This window comes from Capra hircus, chromosome 2 (genome assembly GCF_001704415.2).
Source record: "Capra hircus breed San Clemente chromosome 2, ASM170441v1, whole genome shotgun sequence".
NCBI classification, from domain to species: Eukaryota; Metazoa; Chordata; class Mammalia; order Artiodactyla; family Bovidae; genus Capra; species Capra hircus.
In genome coordinates, this window is record NC_030809.1 from 114,257,268 (window position 1) to 114,269,339 (window position 12,072).

At 42.2% G+C, this 12,072-nt stretch overlaps 1 protein-coding gene across 3 annotated transcripts in view; it reads right to left on the bottom strand.

Moving 5' to 3' along the window:
- Nucleotides 1,502-12,072, bottom strand: part of CHN1 (chimerin 1) — a 208,509-nt gene continuing 197,938 nt past the window's right edge. For all 3 annotated transcript variants that reach the window (XM_018064906.1, XM_018064912.1, XM_018064919.1), the window contains 3 exons: nt 11,806-11,943; nt 3,826-3,931; nt 1,502-2,405 (listed from right to left, as the gene is read on the bottom strand). In XM_018064906.1, the coding sequence (XP_017920395.1) occupies nt 2,234-2,405; nt 3,826-3,931; nt 11,806-11,943 (416 nt within the window). In that variant the 3' untranslated portion in view covers nt 1,502-2,233. The remainder of the gene's footprint in view (nt 2,406-3,825; nt 3,932-11,805; nt 11,944-12,072) is intronic.

Here is a 12,072-nt window from a genome sequence, read left to right on the forward strand (position 1 = left end):
AACTGCTGCCCCTTTTTATAGACGGTCATGCTTCAGAGAAATCTCCAAGTAGTTTTAGAAAGACATATATAAAAGACTCTGATGAATTATTGAGTAAGAGCTTCCCTAAGTGACTGAGATTTGCTCTTTCAGTTCAAGAAGCGTCACCCAATGGTACAAAGGTGCTCACAGATGATGTGGCTGTGATTTGTATCTGCACATCTTGGGGGAAGGAACCACACATCTATCTACTTCAAAACATGCTCAGTGCACTGTTCATAAACCTGGTAAACAGTAACCTTGTCTGCAGACAGACTCACAACTTTATCTGAACATCTGCTTCATATTTACTGTGATCAGGCACTGCGCCTGGTCCAGATCCACCTCTAATTCCAGAAAGTGCCGGCTCTAAAGTCAAGTGTATCTGTTACTTTCAGGGTGATTACATTCTAATAAGGCATATTTCTTTGCAGCTGAAGTCTCGTTTAGAAGGACTTTGTACAACACGAACTTCAGTCCCGAGTATGCAGCAGCAGTTCAGATGTTCCTAACCCTGGGACAGTCAGACATGATCAGATTTCTCTGACAAACGTGTTTCCTAAGTCAAAAGCATCACCTTAGTGTTCAGTGCCTTACAGTGGCCTCCGTTTTAAAGAAAGCATCTGTGTTATAGAAAACTAGTCTCTGAACTTTATTATATGGACCCCATGCTGCTTAGTGCAGTGACATTTTTCATGGGTGACTGTGGTTGAGAAAGTTGTGAAGGACTGCGTAACTACACTTTACTGAGCATAATCATTAATAAAACATATGATCACCTTCCTACTATAGCCCAAGGGTAAAAATATGGAAAACAACATACTTCTGTCAGTTCCCATTATCACTGAGATGGTCTTGAAAGCATTACGGATTGAAATGGCAAAAATGGAAATGTGTCTTGTATTACTTTTTCAGTGTTTAAAGGAGGTCAGAGCTTCAGTCCTGGAAGGGCGCTCATTTGACAGCCGAGGAAATAGAATCTGGAAGGTCATTTGCTCAAAGGCGCGTGAGTGTCTGGTGGCAGCAGCAGGCCTGCTGCCTGGGTTCCCCAGTGCTGTGTGGTGCCAGCCCCCGTTCCCCATTGTCAGGCTGCTACCTGAGACTCCTCTCAGGTAGTGGCAGCTCAACGGCATGTCAGCATCATGCATCGCTGAAAAACCAAGTGTTTAGAAAGCCAGGGTGTTTTTCTGTTTTTTGTTTTAGCCCTTTTTTCTTTTTGTGATGGCTCTAGAATGAACTCCTACCTGCCCTTCCCACTCCCCAAAAAAGTTGAGAAAATATTCTAGATTTCTGCCAGAGTATGCAAGAAGAGAAATAACTCCATGAGTGGGTATTCTATTTCTAAGCAGTTTTAAATTACTTTTTTTAAGGAGCGTTCAATGCAAAACTTTCAATGGTAAACATAAAAGGTGGCAGGGAATACTCAGTATTAAATAAATGGTCAAACACATTTTCCCACATATGATCAGTCATGAGAAAACAGTAAGCTATCAATATTTTTTATTTCTAAAAGCCAAATTTAATAAATTAATAAATGCATGCCAGATAGAAACACAAAATTACAACTGAAGACCAATAATAATTTAACAAAATGCTCTGTGTTGTACGTTTTTTTATTGGTAGAGATAATTTACTAAAGTAACAAATCTGAAAACACATTTTGCTTTTGCTGGAAAGAAAGTACTATGTTAGAGAAGAACTAAGAGAAACCAGAAATGAAGCATTTGAGAAAAGTAGGCATATGTTATAGTCTAGGGCAATGCAGCAGCCAGAGGTTCTGTTTTCTCCATTTGTGTGCATGTGTATAGAAGCATCAGAAACCAATGACATAGGACCCAAAAGCAAAGTCACGACAGATCTACTCTGCGAAACATGCTGAGTTACAACCACAGGCGACCCAGGATGAAGGGGCGGTGCAGGCTTGGTGTCTCCTTTGTATGGGGTTCCCTTGCCAAACAGGGGGCTAATCATGCAATAGCTTGAGTTTCTCTGAACATGATAAACACCCAGGATTACTAGAACTGGAAAGCGTGTGTTCACTGTTTACAAGGACAGCTGAGCGGTGCTATGAAAACAATGGGAGGTTCCTTCATTTTAATCTGGTTATATGCCCAAACTTCTAACCAAGAAATAATTCAGCTATAAGAGCCAATTAAATTACTATAAAACATTCCTTCATCTGTAAAACATTTCCTTTTTCCTTCAAGCTAAAAATTTAAAATAAAATGTCTTCGTTTTTGATCAGCAGCTCCACCACCAGTCTCTGATATCGTATATCGTTCAGGGCAGCCATGGCGTCTAGTTCTGGAGATCTCATGAGTGTCGGGCCGAAAACAATCCCAAGGTTCTCTGCGTTCATCAGATTCTCCTTTTCGTGGAGGGTGACTCTGAAAAGATACAAGGCAGGATGACTTCATGTAGGGCATGGGGGTCTTTGTTGTGCTGGAGCGCTAAAACAAGAACAAGATTCAAAGTGGGTTGTGTCCACTGATCAACCCTTCTGCTAGGTTATTTCTCAGCTTCAAAGTAGTGACTTCTTAAAGTAAATGACAGAATAATTTACACTTCTGGTGACCCCTGGAGCTGAAGCCAGAGTAGAAGTGCTGGCCTGAGTGGGTTCTGTCCTATTTGTGGATTCTCCGGCCACGGCCCAGAGCTGCAGGGAAGGGGCTGGGTCACCTTGATGACCCATCAGCTCTCCCTCCACTTTGGTGAGATCTTGTTTCCTATAGAGAGTTTTTGCAAGCTGAATAGTTTATTGAGTATCTAAGGGGAGAGCGGAGTGATATTAATAGGAAATGGCTCAGGAAACGGCTCAGAGTAAGCAACCTCATCAGGGAGTGTTAAGTATTTTTATAATTTTTATTGCTACAGCAAGGGCACAGAGACCATAATTTGAGAGTTATTTCTTTGTTTTAATGTGGAGTTTTTAACTGCATCCACATATGCAGCAAACTTGAATTTATAAGTGAAGCTATAAGCATATTAAAAGTTTTAACTTATGGTGCTTCTAAAGATGGAGAGCATGTAGAGTCTCTGAAAGCACCATGAGTTAAATATTCACTTTTGGGTAACTTGGACCTAAAGGTGTACAAAGCAGATGTCAAGTGCTGCCGAGTTTTTTTGCTTGTTTACTTCTGATTGGTCTTACATCAGGGAACCCTAAAACTACTAAAATTTGGTCATATAGTTTTGGAAACTTTGCTCCATCTGGGAGAGATGGAGGGTAACCGAGCCGGGAAATAAAGCTACCTCACCATCCATCACTTTAAAACATTAAACCAGAAGTAACTGAAATATTTTATTTTCCACTCCTCTCTTTACCCCTTTCTTTACTCCATCACTTTTTACAGCAGGTTTCAGTGCTGGCAACATTAATTCAATAATCTAAAATAGTAAGTCTGAAGTGCCTATTTTGGAGCAAGACATAAGAAAACTGAGCTTTCTTGCAAGTTGCTTCATTCTTGCTTTATTATATTAATGATAGTGTCTTTATATAGCTGCAACCTTTTCCCTTTCCACAAAAATTAACGCATGTCCTTGGCAGAATATTGGTATTTCTAACATGTCTGCAAACATATACTGGAACTGCAATTCCATTTATGAAAGAATCAAGTCTGCATACCATATTATACTACAGAATATTTTTAGCCTTCCTTCTCAACATGTAATTTCACGCCAGGAGACAAGATAGCTATGCATTTATTTATTCTACGGCAGATCCACCTGACCTCTTTTTCACCTTTGCTTTCATTTGATTCTTAACATCTGGATGTGGTACAAGAATATTCCAAGTTGGAAACTTGCCTCTTCAGATGCGCCATGAGGTACCGGAGGGTTTCGCAGTGAGCAGGCGGCAGCAGTTTCAGTGCTTCGTGAAGGGTTTCTAATTGCTCATCAGGATCCATAATTTCTGTAACAGCAAGATGAATACCAAGGAGAAAAACTTTAACAGACAACTGGTGCAAATGGCTCATTTAATTCTATTCTTGTGGTGATCTTCTGAAACTGACAAGGTCACTGCCCATGGCTTTGGAAAATAATTTTTAAGGTTCAAGTCTCAGACTTCCAAAAGGTTAGTGTCCATGTGGCAAGTCCATTTCCTTGGACTTCTGGGGAGGGTACCCAGTGTTTTCAACATGAGGGCCCTGGGGTCTGTTAACTATGAAAATTGGATGTATAGGCTGTAACTTTAAAAAACTCAGACACATGTATGCAAGGATAAAAACATATATGCAAACGAGGCCATCTTCGAGCACTGTAGACACACTGAAGCCACGCTGCACCGTTCATGATATTTTGAAAATCTCCTTTTAGCATCTTCATTTAGATATTTTAGTTCTCTGTTGGCCAAAAAGTCACATTCCTTTCAGGTCACAGAGTGCATTTAATCCATCAGTTACTTCCATATTCAGAAACAATAGATATCTTTGGAATTTTGTGTTCTCAAAAAGAGAACCACAGCACATTCCTGCTTCAACCCAAACATGAGGAAGATGGGGCACCTTTAAATGTTGGGTGTCAGGGCAAATGCCTTTAAATGCTGGCTGCTGCTGCTGAGTCACTTCAGTCGTGTCCGACTCTGTGTGACCCCCATAGACGGCAGCCCACCAGGCTCCCCCGTCCCTGGGGTTCTCCAGGCAAGAATACTGGAGTAGGTTGCCATTTCCTTCTCCAGCGCATGAAAGTGAAAGTGAAGTCACTCAGTGTGTCTGACTCTTAGCGACCCCATGAACTGCAGCCCACCAGGCTCCTCCGCCCATGGGATTTTCCAGGCAAGAGTACTGGAGTGGGGTGCCATTGCCTTCTCCGCCAAATGTTGGCTAGCAGCCTTGAAATGCTGGAAGTCCACATCTAACCAGAATATAACGTTTAAGACACAAGCCCAAGAATCCCTTCTAATTTATAAAGCTAATTCAATGGCAATGTACTGGAGTCAGGTAAAAACTAATATAAGATCAATTTGAAAAGTTTCTAGGATTGGCAGAGCAGATGTGGTAAATTTTACACTTATTAAAGTTTTTTAATTCAAAGAAACTTTAGCCGTTTTACAATTTCTGCCCAAAGTTTCCTCACAGTTCTTGGTTCATTTCTCAGCAATAAAGGATGTGTTGTTTGCCTTTTGCTATAATAAATAATGCATAGCCTTTGAACCTTGGGACTTCAAGGTTCAAAGTGCCAATTCATAATAGCTGTAACACCTCAGATACTGAAATTCAATCATTTAATTTCTAGAACTAAGAGAAGAAAATTCCATTTACTATAGAAAACTACTACTTAGTTTTTACTTGGCTATAGATTTTATGATTGGACTAATTAATTTGAAACTATAGTATTCTGGAAATTGAAAAAAAGAGTAACAGTTTCCTTTTAACTTCTACAGCTAATCTTTATAAGGAGAATCCTGAGACAGTATGAAATTAAGGACAGTGTTGGTGGCCTAGCAAACAAGCAAAATTCCCTGCTCACAGACAGCTTACTTTCTACTGGAGGCAACAGAGGATAAACAATGAAGAGCCTATCTTAGACTTTTTACGAGATATGAATGATTCCTATGGAAAAAATCAGCAGGATAAGAAACACTGGGAGGGCTGAGAGAGGGCAGTATTACATGGGATGGTCAGGATAGGCCTTAATGAGAAAAAGGTCTTGAGTACAGACTTGGAGGGAGCGAGGTAATGAACTCCATGGAGATCTGGGTGAAGATGGTTCCATGCAGAGAGAAGCCTTGCAAAGAAACAGCCGTGCAAAGGGCCTGAGGGGACAGTGCGCCTGCAATGTTTGAGGAAAAGCGAGGAACCAAGTGCGGCTGCAGGAGCCCAAGCAAGGAGGGGAGAAGAGGGTGACGTCAGAGAGGTAAGAAGGCGCTTCATCACGGCATGGGCTGGGGCTAGTTTAAGAGCACAGCATTTACAGAGAGAAACGGGAAGCTTCTACACGAGGGAGGGTCATGACCTGACATACATTTTCCACATCACTCCTCTGGCTGCCATGTAGGGAACAGGCTACGGAAGGGCAAGAGTAAAACCGGAAAGATGGCTCAGGTCATAATCACACACACCCAGGTGAGGAATGACCAGGTGGTGCAGCAAAGGTGATAAGAAGTTGCTGAATTCTGGGCATATTTTGAGGGCAGAGGCCAGAGGATTTTCTGATGAGGGATGTATGAAAAAGAGAAGAATCAAGAATGGGCTAAAATCTGGGCTTAGGCAACTGGAAGGGTGGAGCCTCAATTAACTGACATGGGGAAGATCACAGGTGGATGAGGTTTGGGGGAAAGATCAAGAGTGGCTTTGAGATGTCTTTTAGATAGCCAAGTGAACGTGCTGACTATAGACTGATCTGGGGTTTAGGGAGAGGGCCAGACCAGAAATATAAATTTGGGAACAAACGGCAAAATGCAATTGAATATACTGATATTAAATTGACCAAGATTCTTCTCTAGAATTAATTTCTCTTTTTTTCCTTAAGTCTTCAGTTCAGTTAGTTCAGTCGCTCAGTTGTGTCCAACTCTTTGCGACCCCATGAATCGCAGCATGCCAGGCTTCCCTGTCCATCACCAACTCCCGGAGTTCACTCAGACTCATGTCCATTGAGTCAGTGATGCCATCCAGCCATCTCATCCTCTGTTGTCCCCTTCTCCTCCTGCCCCCAATCCCTCCCAGCATCAAAGCCTTCTCCAATGAGTCAACTCTTCGCATGAGGTGGCCAAAGTACTGGAGTTTCAGCTTTAGCATCATTCCTTCCAAAGAAATCCCCGGGTTGATCTCCTTTAGAATGCACTGGTTGGATCTCCTTGCAGTCCAAGGGACTCTCAAGAGTCTTCTCCAACACCACAGTTCAAAAGCATCAATTCTTCGGCACTCAGCCTTCTTCACAGTCCAACTCTCACATCCATACATGACTACTGGAAAAACCATGGCCTTGACTAGACGGACCTTAGTCGGCAAAGTAATGTCTCTGCTTTTCAATATGCTATATAGGTTGCTCATAACTTTTCTTCCAAGGAGTAAGCGTCTTTTAATTTCATGGCTGCAATCACCATCTGCAGTGATTTTGGAGCCCCCAAAAATAAAGCCTGACACTGTTTCCACATCTATTTCCCATGGAGTGATGGGACTGGATGCCATGATCTTCGTTTTCTGAATGTTGAGCTTTAAGTCAACTTTTTCACTCACCTCTTTCACTTTCATCAAGAGGCTTTTTAGTTCCTCTTCACTTTCTGCCATAAGGGTGGTGTGGTCTGCATATCGGAGGTTATTGATATTTCTCCCGGCAATCTTGATTCCAGCTTGTGTTTCTTCTAGTCCAGCGTTTCTCATGTTGTACTCTGCATATAAGTTAAATAAGCAGGGTGACCACATACAGCCTTGACGTACTCCTTTTCCTATTTGGAACCAGTCTGTTGTTCCATGTCCAGTTCTAACTGTTGCCTCCTGACCTGCATACAGATTTCTCAAGAGGCAGGTTAGGTGGTCTGGTATTCCCATCTCTTTCAGAATTTTCCACAGTTTATTGTGATCCACACAGTCAAAGGCTTTGGTATAGTCAATAAAGCAGAAATAGATGTTTTTCTGGAACTCTCTTGCTTTTTCCATGACCCAGCAGATGTTGGCAATTTGACCTTGCCAAAAGGTTCCTCTGCCTTTTCTAAAACCAGCTTGAACATCTTACCCATGATCAATTTTTCAGAGAATGCAAACCTTTAGCCCCAAGAAAACCACAGCATAATTTAAGAGTGAGACAGATACAGGAGAATGTACTCCAAGATGGAAGGTCACCGTTAGTTGCTGAAGTATATGAAAGACTTGCATGTGGGAGAGGGGGACACTGGGATCACCGCCCACGGTGGGGAGTTAAAAGCAGGCAGATTCCTGGCGCCTCTGTCAGTGGACATCTGTCTACCAGTGGATGGGCCGCCTGGAGAAGTAGTGATCTCAGCTTTTTTTGTTGTTTAACTGTCTACCGCCTGGCAGGCAGATTCTTTACCACTAAGCCACCAGGGAAGTCGTTCCTGTAGTTACAGGGTATTTAAAAGAGCATGTGTTGGTGCTGCTGTATTTCAAATGGATAGCCAACAAGGACCTACTCTGTAGCACATGGAATTCTCCTCAGCATCATGTGGCAACCGAGATGGGAGGGGAGTCTGGGGGAGAATGGATACATATGTATGTATGGCTAAGTCCCTTCACTGTTCACCTGAAATTATCACAACACTGTGGATTGGCTATACCTCAATACAAAATAAAAAGTTGAAAAAAACAAATAAACCCAAACAACAACAAAAAAGAATGTGTTGGAGAAATAAGTCCAGTTACATGACCCCTTAGATTATCCAAAAATGCTAAGATACTATGGTTCTTAGTATAAAATTATGTTTACTCATTCAACAAATGTTTTTGAGCACTATTATTTTGGGCTTCCCCTGGTGGCTCAGTTGGTAAAGAATCTGCCTGCAATGGAGGAGATCGCTCGCAATGCAGGAGACTCAAGTTTGATCCCTGGGTCAGGAAGATCCCCTGGAGAAGGAAATGGCAACCCACTGCAGTATGCTTCTTGCCTGGAAAATTCCATGGACAGAGAAGCCTGGTGGGCCAGAGTCCACAGGGTCACAAGAGTCGGACATGACTTAGCAACTAAACCATTATGTAACTGGGCACTGCGGTGATACAAACAGGAGAGGACCCCTCCACCTGAGGGAGTAGGGAAGACCAGAGATAACTATAACCTTGGCAGGAAGGAATGAGGCTGTGAACGAGGCCCATCTATGTGCGAGGCAACTCAAAGGGAGAAAGGTGGCCTGCAGCTGAGAGGTCCTGGAAAAGTCTGGAGGATTTGGGGATGTGGGTGTGGACATTGTGGGGGCAGGAAGTGAGCACTCTGGACATGTATCAGGCCTCGTTACAAGCTCTCTGAATGAAAGTACTGTCTGATTCTTCAGAGAAATCCAAATCCAAGAAGAATAAAACTTAGGCAAGCAAAAGGGGTGAATCAGTGGCACAGCTGACGGGGAAACTCAGCAAGCTCTCTTTCCAGACTTCGCTTCAGCACATTTTCAATCGCTGAGGACAAAGAACCCTGGGTTTTCTCTCTCTGACTCACTCACAATTACATACTGAGTCATGTAACTTTTCTGAGATCTTCTGGGAAGAGCTCTTAGACTCCTTGGCCAGGAGATGGTCTCGCCATTCAGCCCGACCCAGAGCTCAGCTGTGGCAGCGCTCTTTCCACTGTGATGCGTGCTGGGTTACTGAGCATGGCCTCTGTTTTGTAGGGTACTGATTCTTCACCAGGGAGACCAAGGCTTCAAGTTGGTTCATAAGAGAGTTTACAGTGGATTATGAATGAAGGGTTATGAAGCTCTTCAAGCCTTTGGTTGGGATGCCCTGGCCTTCTCCATCCTTGAATCTTTTTCTCATTTTCTGTAACCACTCCTTTCCAGCTTTCAACCAGCAGCTTCTCCAGGGAAGGCTGCCAGAGCAGCATTCAAACAGCTGTTGCAGGGGAAAGCTTTAACAAGAACTCTGACTTTATTGCTGTGGTTGCTATTGGCAAGGGCTTCTAGTAAATGCCAGAGATACCTGAGACCTGAAGAACCTAGTCCCCGGTTGTTTCAACAGCTGAGATACAAAAAAGCTCATCGCGAAGGGTGAGTTAGCTCTGTGCGCTGTTTGAAAGGGGTTCCACCCCTTCCCTCGTGTCTTCCTCCTCCTCTTAATCCTTCTGTTCCCTGTTCCCTGAGGGAAGCCAGGCAGCGTGCAGAGGGAAGAGGGCCAGGGCTTTGAGGTCAGACAGATGTGAATCTGAATGCCAGGGCAACGCCCTTTTGCCATGTGACCGTGGACAATTATACCTATAACGTCTCATTTCTTCTAAAACAGCATCATGGGTGTAAAGTGCCCAGCACCATTTCTGGCGCTGAATATGTCCTATACATCTTAGCTTCTCTCATTTTCCTTATCTATCAATACAGAAAGAGAAAGGCTGTATCTATGAGTCTGAAAAAAGAAACAGATTCTACTACCAGGAAAGACATGTTATAAGGACACATTGTTCCATACTCTTTGATACCAGTATCAAACACGTAAACATGTATATTGTGTGTAAACATTATGCCAGGGTTTTTGGTGTCACACATCAAACAGTCTTATATTAGAGGGAAATGGATTTTCTACCTTGATTAAGGGAAGTTTCTTACGATGTGCTTTCAAGAGCTCTCTGAGGGGTGACATAAAGGAGCTTGCTGACTTCGCTGAATAGGAGGGCTGTTTCAGACACAAACCCAAGAATGGTGACAAATGCTTTGGAAGAATAATAAAGAGGGGAGACTGTCCTCAGTAGCTTGGGTGGATATGGGGAAAGGTAGTGAGGTAATTTGGGAGTGAGGGGTGAAAGGCCTTAAAATCCATACGGAGAGCTTAGATTTTTCTTTTAAGTAGATAAAGGGGTTATGCAGCAGCATTCAGAACTGGGGTTTGAACCTGGCTCTGTCCTTGCTAACTGGATTCCCATGGGCTAGTCACATTTCAGTGTTACTCCCAAGCCACATGGGGACAGAAACGCTGTCCAGTGGAGCCCCCGTGTTGTCCAGGGGACTGGGGTAGACCGAGGTCTGAGCAGCCCTTCATGGCACAGGTGTGTGCCAAGTGCTTTCCAGATTAGCGGTTATGTGATTTCTCTCTCTGGGCGGAAACCTGTGCCCCACCAAACAAGAACCCGTAAGCGCCTTCAGACAGTTTTCATGATCTGCCCTGAACCCATCCTGAATTCCCATGGAAGAGATAGAGTCTTGTGGCTTCTAACATGAATGCTTATTAAAAAATCAGTGCAATTCTCACAGCTGTTCTCTACATGAGAGCTTGAACTGACCCGCGAGGAATCAGGGCTCCATGGAACTAACCACAAAAATTCTCAACACGAGCTCTGAAGGGAAACTGAAAATTAGAACAAAGAAAGTTTGTACTTCATGAAATTCCAAAATCAGAAAGCAAATCAGTGTTACTGAGGAAGTGATGTTATTATTTAAAGATCAAGACAACATACGGTTTTTAAGAGAGAGAGCAAACGACGGAAATAGCCTATCTTTTCAGAAAAAAAAAAAAAAAAGGTAATGCCAACACTTAAAATCTGTTAAGAATTCCTTTCTTTAAAAAAAAAAAAACAAGTGTGAACTACAGGTATGATTTTTGCGCCATAAATAAAATTTGCCAAATGGGCCTTTGCTTTTTCTCATTTTCATCTTAACTAGAGCTTATTTTTTAACTTTTTAAAAGTTAAGTTTTTAAAACTTTTATTTCTTAACATTTGCTCTAAAACAGAGCTTTTAAAAGTATAATCTATGAACCTGAGTCAGTCTGCAAACTGTTACTGGCGTGTCACAGGATAAGGACAGAAACTGAAGGTAAGAATTTATATATTTTATAGCAGTCTGACAGAGTAATCTTTGTGTTTGCTGAATCTAACAACAGATAGTTGATATTTTTTCAATTTTGTTTTTCTAGTTATTTTTCTTTACAAAACTACTGTTCATGTCTAGGAGAACTGGTGTAAGCCTTACTTTGGAAAGTAAAGGTTACACATTACAAAGATGCTTCTGATGGTAGAAGTCATAAATAATCTATGTTAGAGAAGAGTTCAAAATTCTTGTGAGTACATTAGCCACGGAGAGAGGCCAGGGAGAAATATTTCATAAAATGCATTCAATATACTCAGAGGAAAAAAAACAGGAGATGTGATTACCTAGAAGAGACAATTTGTGAGGTTACAAGCGCATGCCTTCATACTTACTGGCGGACTCTATAAACTTAGGGTAGGCATCATATGTGATGAGTGGAATTGGCAAATCCCTGAAGTACAGTTTCAGTGCACCAGTGATAATGTTGATATCTTCATACATGTTCACAGAAATATCTGCTTTCTCACCATCTTTGAAGGATGTTAAAAGAAACAAAAGTAAATATCTGGATTCATAGCACTTTTAACAAATAACATTTCTGTACACCGTTTTTAAAGATTCATAATGCTTCAGTTTTAAACATCAAATTCACTGTGCTG